General features: G+C 33.9%; 3 protein-coding genes across 5 annotated transcripts; 2 read left to right on the forward strand and 1 right to left on the reverse strand.

Annotated features, from left to right (window-relative positions):
• Positions 1 to 131: 131 nt before the first annotated feature.
• LOC114403391 (probable rRNA-processing protein EBP2 homolog) lies at positions 132 to 2,523 on the forward strand. The gene is made up of 2 exons (XM_028366329.1): positions 132 to 267; positions 1,470 to 2,523. Exon 2 carries the CDS (start codon positions 1,475 to 1,477, stop codon positions 2,336 to 2,338), a length of 864 nt encoding a protein of 287 aa, XP_028222130.1. The 5' UTR covers positions 132 to 267; positions 1,470 to 1,474; the 3' UTR covers positions 2,339 to 2,523.
• A 5,895-nt stretch (positions 2,524 to 8,418) lies between these two features.
• LOC114402823 (mannosylglycoprotein endo-beta-mannosidase-like) lies at positions 8,419 to 14,244 on the forward strand. Of its 3 annotated transcripts, XM_028365504.1 has the most exons (11): positions 8,419 to 8,710; positions 8,814 to 8,952; positions 9,080 to 9,307; positions 9,499 to 9,557; positions 10,016 to 10,064; positions 10,477 to 10,707; positions 11,040 to 11,209; positions 11,291 to 11,495; positions 11,937 to 12,608; positions 12,704 to 12,931; positions 13,191 to 14,244. In XM_028365504.1, exons 1-11 carry the CDS (start codon positions 8,574 to 8,576, stop codon positions 13,995 to 13,997), a joined length of 2,925 nt encoding a protein of 974 aa, XP_028221305.1. In that variant the 5' UTR covers positions 8,419 to 8,573; the 3' UTR covers positions 13,998 to 14,244. The 3 variants fall into 3 exon arrangements, with proteins under 3 accessions (XP_028221305.1, XP_028221306.1, XP_028221307.1); XM_028365505.1 differs by lacking the exon at positions 8,419 to 8,710 and having other exon boundaries at positions 8,832 to 8,952; positions 9,084 to 9,307; XM_028365506.1 differs by lacking the exon at positions 8,419 to 8,710 and having other exon boundaries at positions 8,846 to 8,952; positions 9,040 to 9,307.
• Positions 14,245 to 14,672: 428 nt separating this feature from the next.
• LOC114402824 lies at positions 14,673 to 18,923 on the reverse strand. Its single transcript, XM_028365508.1, has 9 exons — positions 18,449 to 18,923; positions 18,025 to 18,112; positions 17,458 to 17,571; positions 16,688 to 16,770; positions 16,321 to 16,438; positions 15,920 to 16,011; positions 15,627 to 15,692; positions 15,263 to 15,356; positions 14,673 to 14,970 (listed from the first exon to the last, which is right to left on the reverse strand). Exons 1-9 carry the CDS (start codon positions 18,709 to 18,711, stop codon positions 14,866 to 14,868), a joined length of 1,023 nt encoding a protein of 340 aa, XP_028221309.1. The 5' UTR covers positions 18,712 to 18,923; the 3' UTR covers positions 14,673 to 14,865.
• Between the last annotated feature and the right edge of the window lie 415 nt (positions 18,924 to 19,338).

The raw sequence follows: 19,338 nt of genomic DNA on the forward strand, positions 1-19,338 counted from the left end.
ATAATCTGAAACGCACAAGTTAACCCGATCCATTTTACAGCGAGAATTGAGACGGATCCGCCTTTGGTTGGTGTGGACCCGGCTCGACCCGTTACTTATATCTTTCTCTTCTTAGAATTTACAATATTTATTTAAAACTAGAAAAAATAGATTGAGAGCTTTAGAATAACCAGTTTACCCTAAACCCTAAACCTCACAGCACACAGAGCTTCGCTCTCGCTCAGTTTCTCCGCCGTCGCACTCGCACTCGCACTCATAGCTTCGCTAGTTCAGTTTTCTTTCCTCGATTCCTCTTTCGCGGAACACACACCTCGTTTTTTCTTTCCATGTTCCGTGTTGGATTGGATTGGATTGGATTTCTTTTATATATATTTTGAAGTTATTTCTTTTTTCCTGATTGTTACTAAACAGTTTTCCCCAACCCTAATGTATGCTTTTCTGGTTAATCATCGAAAACCAATTCTATTTGCATCTACTATTCTAAACAAAGGATTAAGGTTGTCCTTGTTTAATTCTGTTTGCTTTTGTCATTGTCTTTTGCGCGAGTCTAGATGAAGTGAAAGCAGCTAAGCAAGTTTAGGGTTTGGGGGGCAAAAGTTAAGTAGTACTCTTCTTCCCTTTCTCTCTCGTTGAGGGGGGAGGAGTTGAGGTTACTGGATTTAATTTTTAATTGGGACTTTGAAGGAAGCTCATCAGTTTTTCATCTCACTATGTTCGGCATTTAATTAATTTTTGCCCTCAATGCTTGATTGAATTTTCATAGTTGAAAATCATGCGCTTTACTCCATTTGAACTCTAAACTAAAATTCAAGTCATTGCTTTTCCCCCCATCTGTGAAATTGGTACACTGTGACAAGTGCCAAGTGTTTCTCTCTCGTGCTCTTGTACCTTGTTGTGCTGCTGACTTTCTTATCTTTCTCATGTAAAAAGAAGTTGCAATGTATTTTATTTCTTATTTGTTGTGTTATGTGAGCCAGGTGAAAGCAAATTAGTGTTAATTCAACGGGAATTTGGTTTGTAGGTGCTAGGTTCCAATACTATGTTCTTTTGCGACCTATTTTTTATTGAAACTTTGGGTTTTTTTGTATTAAAAGAAAATGAATTTTGATTTACGCATTGTTGATATGATATTATGCCAGTTATTATTTATTTGTTGTTATGCATATAATAAATAAGTCAATTTTTTTAATTGAAAGAAGAAAATTTTGATTTTCTCTTTGTTGATCTGATATTATGTCAGTTATTATTTATTTGTTATTACTTTATTGTGATGCTGCCTAAGCTATGATGCTACCTTGAATGTATCACCTCCTCTCCACCTTTTGGCTGAGAAATCTTTGTCCGTTGATGTTCTTTAATGAAGTCCTTTTTAGCACATGATAGAAATAAAGAAATTGATGCTTATAAATGCTAGACTCCATTGTGTTGGTGTAAATTGATTTTTTTTTTCCTTTTAAATATTTGTATAGGTTAAATGGCAATGCCTGTGAATGATTATACAATGATTGAGGATGAAACAGAAGATCAGAGTGAAAAAATGTCGTCATCTGAATCAGAACAGGAAGAAGATGTGAGATTAGCTGAACCATCTAAAAATGCAGTATATAACAGAGATGCTCTATTAGATAAACTTGGAGACATCAGTTGGCCAGAGAATGTGGAATGGATACACAAACTCTCTATTGATGTTGATCAAGAGCAAGAAGTAGATGTCAATGATGACTTGGCACGAGAACTTGCGTTTTACACACAGGCATTGGAGGGAACTAAGGAAGCATTTGAGAAACTTCAGTCAATGGGTCTCCCTTTCCTGAGACCTGCAGACTATTATGCAGAAATGGTAAAGACAGATGGCCACATGGAAAAGGTGAAAGGTCGGCTATTATCAGAGAAGCGAAAGATGGAAGAGGCTGATGAGAGAAGAAAGGCTAGGGAGGCCAAGAGATTGGCCAAAGAGATTCAGGCTCAGAAATTAAAAGAAAGGGCTAAGCAGAAAAAGGAGGACATTGAATCTGTTAAGAAATGGAGGAAGCAGAGGCAACAAAGTGGGTATGCTGACAATGGGAAAGATGCAGATATGGGTTTTGACTTTGAGGATGGAAAAGTATTTGAGAGGTCAAATAAGAAAAGGCCAGGGGTGTCTCCAGGGGATCGTTCAGGAGGGAAGGCAAAGCAAGCCTTTGGTAAAGGAAAGAAACAGAAGATAAGAGATGGTAAGAATTCCAAATTTGGTTTTGGAGGCAAGAAGGGAATGAAAAAGCAGAATACTGCTGACACCACCAATGATTTTGGTAAATTTAATAAGGGTGCTGTTGCTGGAAATAAGAGAAAGAGGTAAAATGCAATCTTCTTTTATCTGTTTTGAGGAAGTGATGTCATGGATGAGCCCATGGCTGTATGTTAGGAATTTTCATGTACCTTTTTAATTTTATTATTTGTATGGATTTATATGGTAACTTTATAGGCTTTATTGACAATTATAAATTCTTAAATATCTACTCCAATTTTCGACGTTTTGCTAAATTATGAGTTGCTTTATGTTGTCCATTGCCATAAGGTATCCGTGGTAGTTATTGAGTAGCGTAGACATATTTGGAGTTTATCAACATTTATTTATTTTTTCTATTTCATATGCTTGTTTATTTGAATAGACTAATATAGGCGTGTGTCCATCTTGGTATCTCGTCCATATACTGTCTATGTTTGGGTTAAAGTTTGAAAAGTACTTTTGCAAATTTCAATGCACGGTAATGAATTGTAATGTTACTTCCAAATTTGGGCTCTCTCAACGTTAATTCAAACATACAAAATTCTCATTCTTGTGGTGCCAGAATTTGTTTTGGCTATCACGAAAGTTTAAACTTGTGAATTTTTAACGGTAGGTATTCAAAACAACCTTACTGATTTGATAAATTGGGCCATAAATGGCTTATTTTCACCCTCGTGCTTATCTGACCATTAGTGTATGGAATTTCAATTAACTGAACAATATGTGAGACTAAGTGACCTGCACACAGGCATCTCTTCGTGTAAATGTCTCTAAATGTCACCAAATTCTTCTATCTTGGTATGGTCAATGTGGACATTTTTTTTTATTAAGGGGCGTTGCGGGAAAAAAGGCTAGGCCACAAGAAAAGAAAGTAATAATAATCAATGTAATTTAACGGAGATGTAATTGCTATGGACCAGGATTGCAAAAATAGTGGTGGAAAATGACTGTATAATGAAGTACACTTCTTAGAGCTTGAATCCCTTGTTTTTGTCGGCAAAATGTTAGTTTTTTTAAGTGGGAGAATTCAAAGTTACGATTTTTTCCCCTCTTTTCTCCTTTCATCACCAATTTAACATTATAACTTGTAACATAGATTGTCCTTAATTCCTTATAAATATGGTTGAAATAATATAAAGAAAATCATTAAAAAAAAGTAATTTAGTGTGTAAAATTATGTTTTTAAACTAGAGTGATCATTAAAACTTATCAATGTCGAGTTTTAGGTATAATGATACGATTTGATATATGTCTTTTCATATATATATATATATATATATATATATATATAATATATATAATATAATATGTAATTGTTACAAAACCAGACACACCTGTGTATTTGATCATTAAATTATATTATTTATCATAATTTTTAAATATATTATACAATTAATATTAATAATGTAATATACACTATGTATGTATTTATACAATGTATTTAATGTAGTAACGAAAGAAATGAAACAAATATTTATACAATGTAGTATTTAATGTGTGTATTTAACACACAATATATAATTAATAGGAGTTTGTTAATATACTCATAAAAATTTTAGTTGGAGTATGTTAGTACCTACATCAAAATTTAGGACAAATATACTCACAATCTCTTTTAAAAATATTCTTTTAAAGGTTATTATAGTCATTTAAGATATATTTATTGAAAACTAAATTAAGAAATATTTCTCTTTCCTCCCCTCTCCATCATCTCACCTTACATTTTAGACATTTATTTAAAATGGTGAACAAGAATTCCTTCTCCTATGACTACTTTGTTAGAATATCTAAATTTCTTAAGTTATTTTTTGTGATTCCCACGGTATCATGTATTGTAAGAAATTCATATATAATTTTGCTCCAATGGTAAGAAACATTAGGAAACTTCACCGAAACTCACTTTTATATTTTTTATTTTCACTTAATTATAGTTTAATTATGATGTTGTTATGCGTCAGGTAAATATTATTTTTTTATTGCTAACAAACAATTTCTTGCAGAAGATACAAATCTTATTTTTAAGAAACTCTCTCAGCCACATAGATTTGTTCCAATGGAGAAGAAACTATAAGAAATAATGTTTTCACTTAAGAAGCCCTTCAATAAGTCCTCATTGATATGCTCTTGGTTGCTCTAGCTCTCTCTCTTTGCATTCCACCGTTCTTGCTTCATTGTTGTTTTTGGTGCTTCAATCTGCACTTTAGATTGATCTCTCATATCATCAAGCAAGCAAGGTAAGCCTATTCCTTATTTTTTGGGTTTTGGGTGTTTGTTGTGCACCTTTTACCTTCTTCATAGTAAGCAAGTGCATAAATGATCATTAAATTGCTTTAGATAAATAATTTAAAATCCACTATCCCAACAAAGCTCCCCTCTTAATTAGGGATGAACAAAAACTAATTCGGTAAAAAAATCGAATCGAATTGGTTCTAAACTATTTTAACCGGTTCAATTTTATATCCAAATAGTCGAATTGGTTTGGAAATCGATTCTAAATCGAACTAGTTTCAAAAAACTGGTTCTAATCCGAATTGATTTTTAATCAGTTTTAAATTGATTCTAAGAGCCGTACCAATTTCAAACTAGTTTTCGAACTATTTTTCTTTTTTAAAAAATATTCAAGTGAAAATTGATTAACCAAATTGGTTTTGTAAAAACAACTCGATTAACTGAATTGATTTTTAAAAAAACATTCAAGTGAAAATCGATTAACCAAACTGGTTTCAAAAAACTATTTTTTCTTTTTCTTGAACTAGTTCGAGTAAAAATCAATTTGGTTTAGGTTTGATTACAATCCGATTCGATCTGAACCAATTTTTTTGCACACCTCTACTCTTAATTACCTTCCCATTTCAGCTCAAAGAAATTAATATCAGACATTATCCATACAAGATTTGTAGGCACAAGATGTTCATCAAAATTGTAATTCCCTAAATACCTTTATGCTTCTTTGTAAATTGTAATTGACACAGAGAAATTGATATCAAAATTAATGGAAGGCACAATGTGTATATGTTAACATCCCATGATGATGACAAACCCAACATTGTATTAATTTTGAGTATTCCTGATAACTGCAAAATTTGATAGTCAATTTTGGTTAAGAATGATTACAATTTTTTCACTTTACTATTGTTTTTAATTAAATAATGAAGAAATTAATATCTTTGCAATTTTTTTATCAGCAAAAGTTAAAAGAAGAAGATTTCAGGTACTTTGAAGGAAAATTGATGCAAAAACTGGAAGAAAAAGCTTTGAAGAAAAGTTGAAGATTAAGATCGCTCGCTTAGCGCACAAGATAGGCCCAGAGCGTCTTCTCGCTTAGTGGCTAGTTCACACTTAGCGCAAAGAAGACCCACAAAGAAGTCCAAAGGCATGCTTAGCGTGAGGTCGCGTGGAAATTAAGCTACCTTAGGCCTATAAAAGAAGTAAGAAGCAAATGAGAAAAGATACACCTACACACCGGGACACAGACTCATATCTCTCTAATAGCCTCAACATTTCAAATAGGGGAAATCGTTTTTCTATGTCCATTATCTCATTCTCTTTTTTTATCCATCCATTCCCTTCTTCTATCCACATCAGCCCCTAAAGTGTAAAGTCTCTCATGGTAATGAGAGACTAAACTCTCATTGTCCAGAGAAAAGAATAGATAAATTAGGTTCTTCACGTAGGAAACCAAAGATAAAGTATCTTAGTAGATGTGGATGGAAATGGAGATATCGTTAGATAGAGAAAATCATTAACATTACATCACAAATAGTTTTGGCATGTTAGGCCTCAACATATTTGCATTCTGAATTATCTTTTTATCATCACCTTTATCTTCTACTTTTCTTATCTTTAAATCTTTTATCTTTTTTATCTTCTATTTTTTATCTTTAAATCTTTTATCTTTTCTTTTAAATTTTTATCTTATCTCCTAATTTTCTATTTTAAATTTCTTATCTCTTACTTTATTTAAATTTTACATTTAAATTCCTTATCTCTTGCTGTAAATTGAGTTTACATCAATCTAAGTACAGACAAAGTCTCTATGGATTCGACACCCGGACTTCCGAGTATTTTACTACTTGAGACAATTTGATACACTTGCCAGTGACTTAACACTTCCTAACATTCCCATTGTTTTGTGGCTTTAGTTCACTATTATAATTAGGGTAGGTATATGAATATAGATCTGCAGACCAGTCTATTAAGTTCGCGAACCGTGTAAATAACGGACCTAAATTTTTTGAACCCGCATAGTAATCCCTGATTTAGGCTCAGCCCGTTTAGTTCACAAACTTCACGGGCTTAATTCGCAAAGTCCTGCAAACTTATCCCTATCAGCTTCAATTGAAGGTGAGGTGAGTGAAGCTGTGCGTTTTGCTTTGCCAATAGCCAACTTAAGCCAAGGAGACCATTCCCATCAAGCAATCACTCACATACACAAAAAATCTAATTTGGAGTTTTGTTTTCTTCTCCTTTGAGAACACATAGCCGCCACCCCTCCTCCTCCTCCTCCTCCTCCCCCACAAGTCATGACTACAAGTCCAATGACCTTGTCCGGTGACCTTACTCCCCCGCGAGTTGTGCCTCCCTACGCCGCACCTCCTCCCCTGCGAGCCATGCCTCCCCGCGTCGTGCCTCCATGGCCACATCAACACCACCTCGAGTCCTCGACCTTGCAAGCCCGCACGATCGCGCCACCCTACATTTTTTTCTCTCTTCATTCACTGGTATGGTCACTCTCTTCACCACCCTTTGTCTCTATTTTTAAATTAAAAAAATTAATTCTAAATTTAGGATACTAAGGATGTTTAGTTGGTTTGTATTTCAACTATTTTGACTATTGTTAAGACTTTAAGAATATTTAATTTTTGCATTTATCTAATGCTTGGACTTTTGCATTTATTGGATAAGTTGTAACCTTCATGATATTTTACATTATGTTTAAGACTATTTGAACTTATGTTAAGATTACTTGTATCCTCATTTTTAATATATTCTTTTATCTAATAAAAAAAATCTTATATTTTAGCCTAAAAAATAAAAGAAAAAAACTGCTTTAATTTTACATTTTTTCTAAAAAAATAATTTAGGCCCGCAGACCAATCTATTTATCTGCAAGATTTGTTGACTCGATACGAACTTAAATAAAAATCCATTTATTTTGCAGACCGGATTTATCTAGCCCGTATAAAATATGGGCTGGACCAATCCGTATACCCATCCCTAATTATAGTCCATCAATATGGAGAAGGGAGAAGGTAGGAGTGAGGAGAGAGAAAAAGTTTTTTAAATAAATATATCTTAAATGATTATAATAACCTTTAAAAAAAATATTTTAACAAAGGAGATTGTAGGTATATTTTTCTTAAAAATTTTGATTTAGGGTTCTATTAACAAACTCCTAATTAATATTACACATAGATGTAAATAATACTAATATTATTTTGTTTTGACAGCATACAACTATTAATTAATGCAGTATATACTATTATTATTTAATGTATGCATTTATTATTATTTTTAAAACATATCTCAATTGTTGTCTTATTACGTTTTGTTTTACATAAGAGTAGTGATACTTTATATACACGTGAACATATCTCATTTTTTTCTATTCTTCTATCATATCATAAATTCTATTATACTTATATTTTTTTTACTGTCTCTTTAAGTGTTGGATTACACACTAGATGTCTACCAAATATTTTCCTTTACACAAATCAAGAAAAAATAATAAAAAAATGAAAAGAAAATATCAATATTACAAAATTAATTCTATCATCATTACTTTCTCCATCCAATTATAATTGTTGTGTAAGAGAAAAATAATTGTTATTTTAATTTTTTAATATAACATTAATTACTTTTTTTTTACATATATCTTTTATAATACTAATGGTGGACAATAATATTTATGAATGAATTAATGATTATATAAGGTTTATATTTATTAAATATAATTAATATTACACACAAACGTATGTATTTAGTGTATGTACTAAGAGCGCATTAACATCTCTAGCCATACAATGCAGTTATTTTGGAATTCACGGTGATTCTACCGAGAGTCACTGAATAGTGAATATGTGGATACTATCGAGGGCAACAGTGTGAGACAGTTGTATAGACACATAAGACGTGTCTCTTGTGCTCAATTACTAATCTGACTAACTGTGAGTCTGTCATGGCTCACTAGAAAGAAAGTGAAAAACACAGTAACAAGAGAAGATAGAGGTCAAGTCAATGAATTGAAGTTTGAAGTCATTGTGATTGGTGTTGGTGTTGGAGTTTGCTTTTCCAAGGCCAAGCAATGGCCAAGACCACGCTGGATTCGGGATGGCTTGCAGCTAGGTCCACCGAGGTTCATTTCACAGGCACTCAACTCACCACCACGCACCCTCCCTCTGCCTCCACCCAACCATGGATGGAAGCTATCGTCCCTGGAACGTAATCTCTCTCTTTCTATGTAGATGCAATGCAATGCATGCACATTCTGCTTTCTTTTTTCTTTTATTGCTTGAGGCTTCAACTCATGTTTAATGATTGACAGTGTTCTGGCTACCTTGGTGAAGAACAAAGCGGTGCCTGATCCGTTTCGTGGACTAGGAAATGAGGCAATCCTGGATATTGCTGACTCTGGAAGAGACTATTACACCTTCTGGTTCTTTACAACCTTTCAGTGTAAGCTGGTACGGTTTTTGCTCTCTCTTATTTATGCAATTTTAGAGTTGAGATTTTATTTTGATTGAGCTTAATTCAAATATGATGCTTTGAAGTTAATGGTTTCTGGTTTGATGGACTTTGCTAACTACTCAGTCAGGCAATCAGCACTGTGATCTGAATTTCCGAGGAATCAATTACTGTGCTGATGTCTATTTAAATGGGCACCAGATGGTCCTCCCAAAAGGAATGTTTCGGAGACATTCTCTTGATGTCACCAATATTATTCATTCTGATGGTAGTAACCTGCTTGCTGTTCTTGTTCACCCTCCCGATCATCCTGGGAGCATTCCTCCTCAGGGGGGACAAGGTGGTGATCACGAGGTCAGAAATTATATTAATAAATCCGATATGTTAACTTTGTCCTTCTTGATTGTTTAAAATTATCAATTTAAGTGGTTTATAATTTCTAAAATTTATTGAATTTTAAGAGAGTAAGACACTAGGAAAGAGTGAATGTTACGTGCAGAATATATACATGGTTGGTTTTTTTTTTTTTTTGTTCTTTTGTGTAGATTGGAAAGGATGTGGCCACACAATATGTTCAAGGTTGGGATTGGATGGCTCCTATAAGGTGAAATTGTTATTACTTGTGTGGTAATTCATTTTCTGTTTTCCTTGGATAGTAAATTTACAGTTCTTTTATGGTTAGTCAGAGTCTAGGTTATGGTAACAAACTAGCAATATCCTTATCATTCTAATATCAATTAATAACCAATGAATTTGATATTTTTATGTGATTGAATTATCAAAATGTTTATTCCTTTGACAACATGGAGACAATTTTACTTTGACGTTGAGTTCTATTCACAATTGAAGTTGACATAAATGAGGATTTACACTGAAAAGGCAAAATAAGGCATCAAAGTAGAAACATACATTATATTATGAGACTGAAATTTCCTTTAGATATGCTTTTTTAAATTTCCTATGATGACTTTATGATGTCCTTTGAAGAGTTTCTGAACTATGAAGAAGCAATATAAAGCAAACTGCATCAATAACTAATGCAAGTGTTAAATTTTATTGCAGAGATAGGAATACTGGAATATGGGATGAGGTTTCCATTTCTATTACTGGGGTGAGTTGTATCATAAAAAATGCTTTAATCCTTTTAAAGCCTCTATTTTTTTTTTCATGCACATAAAATTACCAATTACCATTGAGACCAATTAGCAAAGCCTTTCTTTCCTCTTCATTTTTCTCTTTTCAATATACCGTCTTTTCCCTTTGCTCTTAATCACAAGAGAAAAAGAGTTTTAGCCTTTTCATGAATTCTTCAATTCATAGTTCAATATTACTTAACTCCTAGATCCAGCCATATATTGCAATGATGAGATACAATTTAAATATTATTTGCACTCACGCCATTGCATGCAATTCCATTACCCTTTTCTAATTCCTAAGCTTGACATATACATAATTATTAAAATAACCTGTATTTAATATTACTTATTAAATCTAACTTTTGCGGGATGTTACATTTGGTGCAGCCAGTAAAAATAATCGATCCCCACTTGGTGTCATCATTTTTTGACAATTATAAGAGAGTATATCTACATGCCTCAACTGAGTTGGAAAACAGGAGCTCCTCGACTGCTGAGTGCTCATTGAGTATCCATGCGACAACAGAACTTGAGGGGAGTATTCACTTAGTAGATCAGCTTCAAACTCAAAATCTTTCAATTCCTGCAAGATCACGAGTGCAATATACATTTCCTGAGGTCAGTCTGGAGATTTAATCCACTATCCTTAGTGCCTGTATAAAGTTTTAAAACAAGTGAAGAACTTAATCATTAAGTCAAGATATCTTAATAGAAATATTTTTTTACTTTTGAGTAATTTTTTCTTGTTCCATACCTTATAATCTTCGTGTATTGTGCAAACGTTTTTGTATGGCTTATGTCACATTTCTTTTTTTCTAAGTTGAGAAAATTTGCAATCCTGGATTATTAATCTTTTGCGGCCTTGTTTTACTATTGATCCTGTTAACTTGAATAATTTGGGGTTTAAGTTTTATCTCTTCTTTCCAAGTGCTAATGATCTGCATTGGCAGCTCTTTTTCTACAAGCCAAATTTATGGTGGCCAAACGGAATGGGGAAGCAATCTTTGTACAATGTTATTATTAACATTGATATCAAAGGATATGGTGAGTCTGATTCATGGAACCATCACTTTGGATTCCGCAAAATTGAAAGCCATATTGATGGTGCAACAGGTGGAAGGTATTATGGTTTCTAGTACTCCTTCAATGTTATGATATTTTTCTTTTTCCTTGGTTTATGTTTTGCTTCATGTTTTCATAGGTTGTTCAAAGTCAATGGAGAACCAATTTTTATACGAGGGGGTAACTGGATACTGTCTGATGGGCTACTGCGACTTTCAAAGAAGCGATACGAAACAGATATCAAGTTTCATGCAGATATGAATTTTAACATGATTCGATGCTGGGGTGGTGGACTCACTGAAAGGCCAGAGTTTTATCATTATTGTGATTATTATGGTCTTTTGGTAAGATTTACTACGCCCTCATTCTTTTTTATATGCGCTGCTCAATATTCTTTCTTGGTTATATTTTTTATGCATTTACTGCGTTAGTACTGTTGTGCAGTGTGGCTGTATAGTTTGTTTGTGTTCTTTTCTTTTTTGAGTGCTTTTGTATGGATGTAGCAGTTTGTATTAGCTTGTATGACTCCATCATTATTAAACCAGGTTAGATTTGTGAGACTTGATGATTACAATATTGAGATATCTAGAGCCTGAGTACAAATCTTATCATGTTTATTTTCCAAAAAAGAAAATGATCACTGTATAATTTACTGGTTTAGAACTTATACATATTCACCAGATCACCACTGGTCCCACCCACTAGTTTAAGTTCTATATGTCTTGTGTTACATTAGTGGTAATTTTAGTTTTGATAATTGATCATATTGCTGGTAAATCTTGTAGGTATGGCAAGAGTTCTGGATTACTGGGGATGTTGATGGACGCGGTATCCCAGTATCAAATCCAAATGGACCATTGGACCATGACCTTTTCTTGTTTTGTGCTAGAGACACGGTCAAGCTTCTTAGAAATCATCCTAGTCTTGCCCTCTGGGTGGGTGGAAATGAACAAACTCCACCAGATGATATAAATGTTGCCCTGAAAAATGATCTGAAACTTCATCCTTATTTTGAACATGGAGAAGAAAAAGAAAAACCTGTAGGTGATTTGTCCCCAAGGTTGGGGGATCCTAGCCAATATCTTGATGGCACACGAATTTACATACAAGGATCATTATGGGATGGGTTTGCAGATGGGAAGGGGGACTTCACTGATGGACCTTATGAAATTCAAAATCCCGAAGATTTCTTTACAGATAGTTTTTATAATTATGGATTCAATCCCGAGGTTGGTTCTGTGGGAATGCCAGTTGCTGCCACCATAAGAGCAACAATGCCTTCAGAAGGATGGCAAATACCACTGTTTAACAAACTTTCCCATGGTTATGTAGAAGAAGTTCCAAACCCCATATGGAAATACCATAAATACATTCCATATTCAAATCCAACCAAGAAGGTTCATGATCAAATTCAGCTTTATGGTGATGTAAAAGATCTTGATGATTTTTGTTTGAAGGTAAGAAACCTTTATCCACATGATGCATTTCCAATCCTCCTATCTTTGCTATTCTGTTGTTAACTTTTATTTTTTTTATACTATAATCTTCTCAGGCTCAACTAGTTAACTACATACAATATAGAGCTCTTTTGGAGGGATGGACTTCGCACATGTGGAAAAAATATACAGGAGTATTGATTTGGAAGACACAAAATCCTTGGACTGGTCTGAGAGGTCAATTTTATGATCATCTTCTTGACCAAACAGCAGGTTTCTATGGCTGTCGATGCGCAGCAGAGCCAATTCATGTACAGCTTAATCTGGCTACATATTTTATAGAGGTAAACATCTAATTTAAACTTCTACTTTTATGAGTTGGGAATGAAAATAGAAATACCATTTAACAATGAGAAATACTTTTGTGGCTCTATAAATTGAAAATTGAGTAGGAGGCCAAAAGTAGCAAGTTAAAAGGATTACAAGAATACTGAACTGGCGAAAATTGGAATAATCACAATTTCCTTTGAAAATTATTTGATGGTCCAGTGCTGAATAGTTTCTTAAAGGTTCTATATCATTTTATATTTCCTCTTAAAACAGGTTGTTAATACTACATCAGAAGAATTGTCTAGTGTAGCTATGGAAGTTTCAGTGTGGGACCTCGAAGGCACACGTCCACACTACAAAGTTCATGAAAATCTCACTGCACTGCCAAAAAAAGTAACACCTATTGTTGAGATGAAGTATTCGAAGTCAAAAAATCCTAGGCCAGTTTACTTTCTTCTTCTCAAACTCTACAACATGTCAGATAATACAATTTTATCTAGAAATTTTTATTGGTTGCATCTTGCTGGCGGAGATTACATGCTATTAGAGCCATATAGGAAGAAGAAAGTACCTCTCAAGATAACATCCGAGGTTTTCATTGAAGGATCCACTTATATACTTCGAATGCATGTGCAAAATACATCTAAAAAACCAGACTCTAAAAGTTTAACATTGGTACACGGTTCAACAGCTAGACTAAGCAATAACTGCTTTGTTACAGACTCACCAGAAACCATAGATAGTGGGACTGGAAAAGAGCATGAAGTTGGTTGGTTTAAGAGGATACACAAATGCTTTGCTGGGAAAAGTGATGGTTTGAAGGTTTCTGAAATTAATGGACAAGATATAGGTGTCGCTTTCTTTCTTCATTTTTCAGTTCATGCTTCAAATAAGGACCACAAGGAAGGGGAAGACACGAGAATTCTCCCTGTTCATTACTCAGATAACTATTTTTCAGTTGTGCCAGGAGAGACCATGACTATTAAAATATCTTTTGAGGTCCCTCCTGGTGTCTCTCCTCGAGTTACTCTGCATGGCTGGAATTACCAGGGACAAACCATCCATGAAGCTCTTTACTGATGTCACAAGCAACCTTGTGAACTGATCAATTAGTGTACTCAAAATGCATTAGAGAAAACTTCATGAGTTTTTCTTTCCCCTATAACCTGTGAAACTTAGCATCCCCAGACAACATCTGAGAATTAATATTTCCCTCTGTCACAGATAAGACCAATATTTCTGGTGCTTTGTTTTTCAACCTGTGCAATAAAAAAGGAAAGGTAAAATTTTTAAACCACTGCGGAAAGATGGAAAATTTTTCAATGTACCATATAATTCTAATTGTTTGATAATTGCTTTTAAAATAACTATTTTTGCTCAAAAGTCTCACTTATGTGGCCTCCTTCGTTTATGCTCCCCTTCAAGTTTGGCTACTTTCCTAGTAGGTTTTGTATAGAGATCCTTGCTTTACAAGTTTTCAACTTAATGCTCAATTTGGATTAAGGTAACTTTTTCTAATCTTGAACTGCACCCAATAAAAGAAAAATGCAAACTGTCTCAATGAGACTGATTTTGAGAGCTAAGGCTCTTGGGAACGGAGTGAAGGTTATGTGGCGCCTCAATCATTTTTTGACTTGTAGTTAGATAATGATTCAATTTTATCTGTGATTGAAAATCCCTTATTCTTCTAGCCAATTGTTTTAAGGTATTTGGCAAAACAAAAACATTTCTTCTATAGAAAGTACGGATCAACACTTGACTAACAAAAGTGACAATCTGGCACATATTCAAACACATCATAATATGTATACTTGAATTGTAGTATATGATAAAAGCCGTAACTGAAAGGTTTCTAAAATTAATTTTGAAGGAGCAAACATATAATTGACATGAATGGGAGCATGATGCACTAACGATGAGAACAAATATGAAAGATCATCATCAATAATTATATAGACTTCATCATCCGGCTAATTGAAGAGAATATGCCTGCTGCTTTGTCAAGCAAACCTTGCCCTTGCTCAGACTTCTGTTCTTCATCGGCAAATAGAAGCTGCACCATATAGGAAAGGATACCCAAGAGATTAAAAATAGTCATATCGATTTTAATGATGTAAGCTTATCAAGGACAGTGACTCTTTTCCTTTTCTTAGGTTGGGTTCAGGGTCTTTTCACTATGGGTTATTCACCAACAAATTTGCTGTCTTCCTTGCTCTAATGATAATTTTCCTACTATTCAAATTCTCTCTCAGAAAAATTTACCTACAGGAATTAATAGGTATCTTAACCATGTACATAGAAAATGGTTGTATCCTGCAATGTAGTTTAAAATTGAAGCTATTAACCTCGATGTCTTCAGCATCAGGACGGATTTCGAATTCCTTGGCAAGCAAATATCTATCTGGCCTTTCCTTGTCGTCACTGAACACTTTCCACAATCTGAGTAGATCAGCAGAACAGGAAGTAAACAACAAATCATAAATAAATTCAGCTTTGCAATTAATATTTGGAGAAGCCAAATACAATAAAACCAAAATCATATTTACATACGGCTAAAAGTGTGTAGCTTTATCTCCATGGAAAAAGAATATACATATTGAATCATCAATCATGAATAGTCCACTTTTAAACTCAAGTGATTTTTTATTTATTTTTTTATAAATGGAAATAGGATACTGGATACTTATGGGAGGGAACAAAAGACCTTACCCAGGATAACACCTAAAGATTGCTCCAAATGGCATAGGTCGCATGAAATAGACAGTTGTAAAAGTGCTGTACAACAAAAGATCAGAATTCAGTAGTCTGGTGTGATCAGAATAAACCAATTTTACAAAATAAACTGCATTAAGAATGCAAGCACTCAAGGAAGGTAGGAACTTAATACAGATAGTAGTAGTAGAAAAAAACAAGCACACAAAATCCAAGTCCAGTTTATATAAATACTATTTACGGTCAGTTGAAGCTTAAGAAGTAACCATGCAATGGCTCAGAAATCATACCTTAGAAAGACACGTCTTAACTTTCGGACATTAAATCCAACTCCAACATCCTCACTAATCAGGCGTGGATTCCACATGATGAGGGGCGTAGGCTGCCAATATATGGATAGTTTGAAAGAAAGTTATAAATATTAAAATACAGGCATACATGGAAATTTCTAAACTAGATGCAAGGTGCTGAAATGGCATAATAAGGTGACTATCTCGTAGTCTATGGCGGTTTTCTAGAATGACAAATATGAGAGGTATCATTAATTCTCAACTCAACCCCTTGCCATTAAAAGCAGCCTTCACATATTGATTTCCCTCTTGATGAGGAAAACTTATCACATTGTTCAGTAGATGGATGTTTAAATTTCAAAGGATAACATTAGAGTTAGAACAGGAGTTCAGGGATTTACTTCTGGAATATTTGAGAGATTGGATGCAATTCTCTCTACATACTCTAACATCTGATAATCAGGAACAATCATAACCACAACCTCATCGTCACTTTCTACAGGCTTCCGGTCACTTAAGCTGGATAAACATCAAAAGAAACTGTACATGATATAAACATAGCATGACTATAAATAAGGAACAAAAAAAAAGTTATAGACGGAACTGCAACAGCATAGCCATCAAGGACTCAAGTGCAATGCAAAAGTCAGAATCAAATATATGACAGTAAACCCACGGATCAACATATATATATATATATATAGTATACCTACGAATATATTGCCTAACAGAATAAAACATAGCATTAATCTAAGTGCTGGAAGTTACCTTGCAAATCTAAATAGAGCATCTTTCCACCGATATTTCAGAAGGGCTGCTGCACCAGCATCTGGAAATAAGGCTTTAACTCTCTAACAATCAAATTCATGAAACTTAGCAACAAAGTTTACAACTTGCAAAATAAATGCATCCATACACATTTCGTCAATCCTTATGGAATTCATCATGAAGCGCCATAGTCTATGAAGATAATACTCAGGAAACTAAGTATTCATAACATGAACTATTGAGCATCTATTTTTTGGGTACTTGTATCTCGTGCAGAAAAGTAAATAATCACAACTATCTATTTTGTGGATCCTCATGTCAAATGAATTTCAGAGGCTGTAGTATTTTGACATTTTCATTTAAAATTTGCATGTTAAATTTTACCACTTGATAACAATGACCTAAACAATTAATGATACCAAGTAAAGAGACATACTAGCTGCCTCCCGTGTTATAAAGGAGACCATATATGCACTTGGTCGGAGTGCAAGTAAGACACCATAGATGCCATAAATGTTTGTACATCCGACGGTAGAGAAACCACATGGGTGGGTTATGATCATGACTCTCTGGTGTCTCTAATGTACATTACATGCAAAAGAAACCAATTCTATTTAAATGAAATGAACATAACGACACATGCAATCACGTCATGGAGAATATATTACAGCGTCTAAGATAGGGAATAGAAAAATCGTTTTGAATTCAGAAATTCCTTCATACATTTCATGTGCTATAAGTTTATAACTACCGGAATACATCCCACTAACCTGGAATTTAGTTTTTTCAATGAGTGTATCCAAAAAAATCCTTGACAATTCCCAGAGTTCCACCTGCGCGCCTTCGTCATCCAAAAATTGCAGTTGGGGGATTAAAAGTTCAACCTGTAAGACAGTTAAAATGTTTTGTTGCAAGAAGCATGTGGCAGCAGTGGCGCTAAGCAGCGGAAAGAAAACAGTTATTTAACTTTGAGAAACCAACCCATGCACCCATTAAACTGCATTCTACATAGCAACATTTTCTAACACTAAACTGCCTTGGCTTAAGCATTTAGTTACATCAGATGTAAAATAATGAAAAGTTAATTTTGGTCACCTTTAGCATGCTAAATTTAGAAAGTTATTGATCTTAACCAGGTTAAGATGTCTAAGCTCTTTAGAAGGACTGCAATACCAAAGATGTTTAGCACGACATATTTAAGCCAAAAATCCAGAAAAAGGAAAGGAAATCTATTTTTAATTTGGAATTGTTTCACCTAATAGCAACCAACAGCGCAGAAATTGTTAATAAATGACATTTGGAATGTGTGAAAAAGAAAATGAAATTTTGGCACATACTATGGCTCTTATCCCTCCTGAAGATACAAATATGGCCGCGGCCTCACTTGATTGCCGCACTGCACCCTCCAAGTCTGAAGGCAAGCAACTGAAACAGAAAGCAAAAAGAAAACAACTTTTTGATACCCATTGGAATGTATATCTAACTTCATCAATCTACCAACTTCCGGTTCCCATATGACTTCAAAATAAAATATGGTGAGACGCAAAATTGATGAACATACTCCAACGGCACAAGCATGCTGATTTATGATGTTTTGAGTTTCTAGTACACAGTTCTTATAATCCCGAAGATAAGAGTCCTATCCTATGAATGGAAAATATAACAGTATATATCCACTGTTGTCTGAGACTTGCAATACACATAAATTGAAAGGGAAAAAAGAACATAACTTACAAAGTTCAAATTGTAAAGTAGTAATACCTGTCATCCTCCTCCCCATCCTCAACAGAAGTTTCTGTATTTTCTACTGGTGAGAGTGAAGGGTCAGGCTCTTGGAATTGGGAAGGTTGGCTTTGGAATTTCTCAAACTTGGCAAAAACTCTGAAGCTGGAGCTTGAAGGGTGAAGGGAAAGGCCATTGTAGGTGCAAAGTAGAGGGTGCGAAAAAGATATGGAAAAACGAGTGGCTGAGATTGGAAAGGATATTGAAGGATGGAAGTTGCAGGTTATGCTTGAAGAAGCCATTTATGTTGTTGCCTGTTAAGTGTTAATCTGTTCCTTTTCCAGAGGCCATGGATTATTCATGAATTTTGGAAATTCTTGTAACTTGGTATGATCAAATGCAACGTATAAACTGCCTTTGCTCCATGGCTTTTAATTTAATTTAATTTCTTTCTTATGGGATCCCTTCCCGGACAGCCTCATCCTTACTCCAAATATAAATCCTTATATTTGGTTGGTCACTTTACATTTGAACCCGATTGTCTCTATAATGGGTAAGTCGAAATTTGGTTTAATTAAAATATATAAATTTAGACATTATATGTATCTAATTAATTTACAAAATTTTAAAATCAAATGTTATTTTATAAACCATTTTTAAAATAAAATTTATTCATAAATTTATATCATCTCATGTTATAAAAAAACTATAATATCATTACGTGCAAAATATATATATATGCAAAAGGTGTGGCTTGAATTCAACTTACTCTTGATATCATATTAACAATACAAATATAAAGAGAGGAAAAAGAAGAGAAAACAAAGGAGATATGAAGAGTTATAGTTCTATTCCAACAATGAAACATAAATATACAATAATAAAAAAGAAAAATATAATGACAACAAGTAAAAAGATTAAGCCTTCAA

The sequence above is a fragment of the Glycine soja genome, chromosome 20, assembly GCF_004193775.1.
Source record: "Glycine soja cultivar W05 chromosome 20, ASM419377v2, whole genome shotgun sequence".
Lineage (NCBI taxonomy): Eukaryota > Viridiplantae > Streptophyta > Magnoliopsida > Fabales > Fabaceae > Glycine > Glycine soja.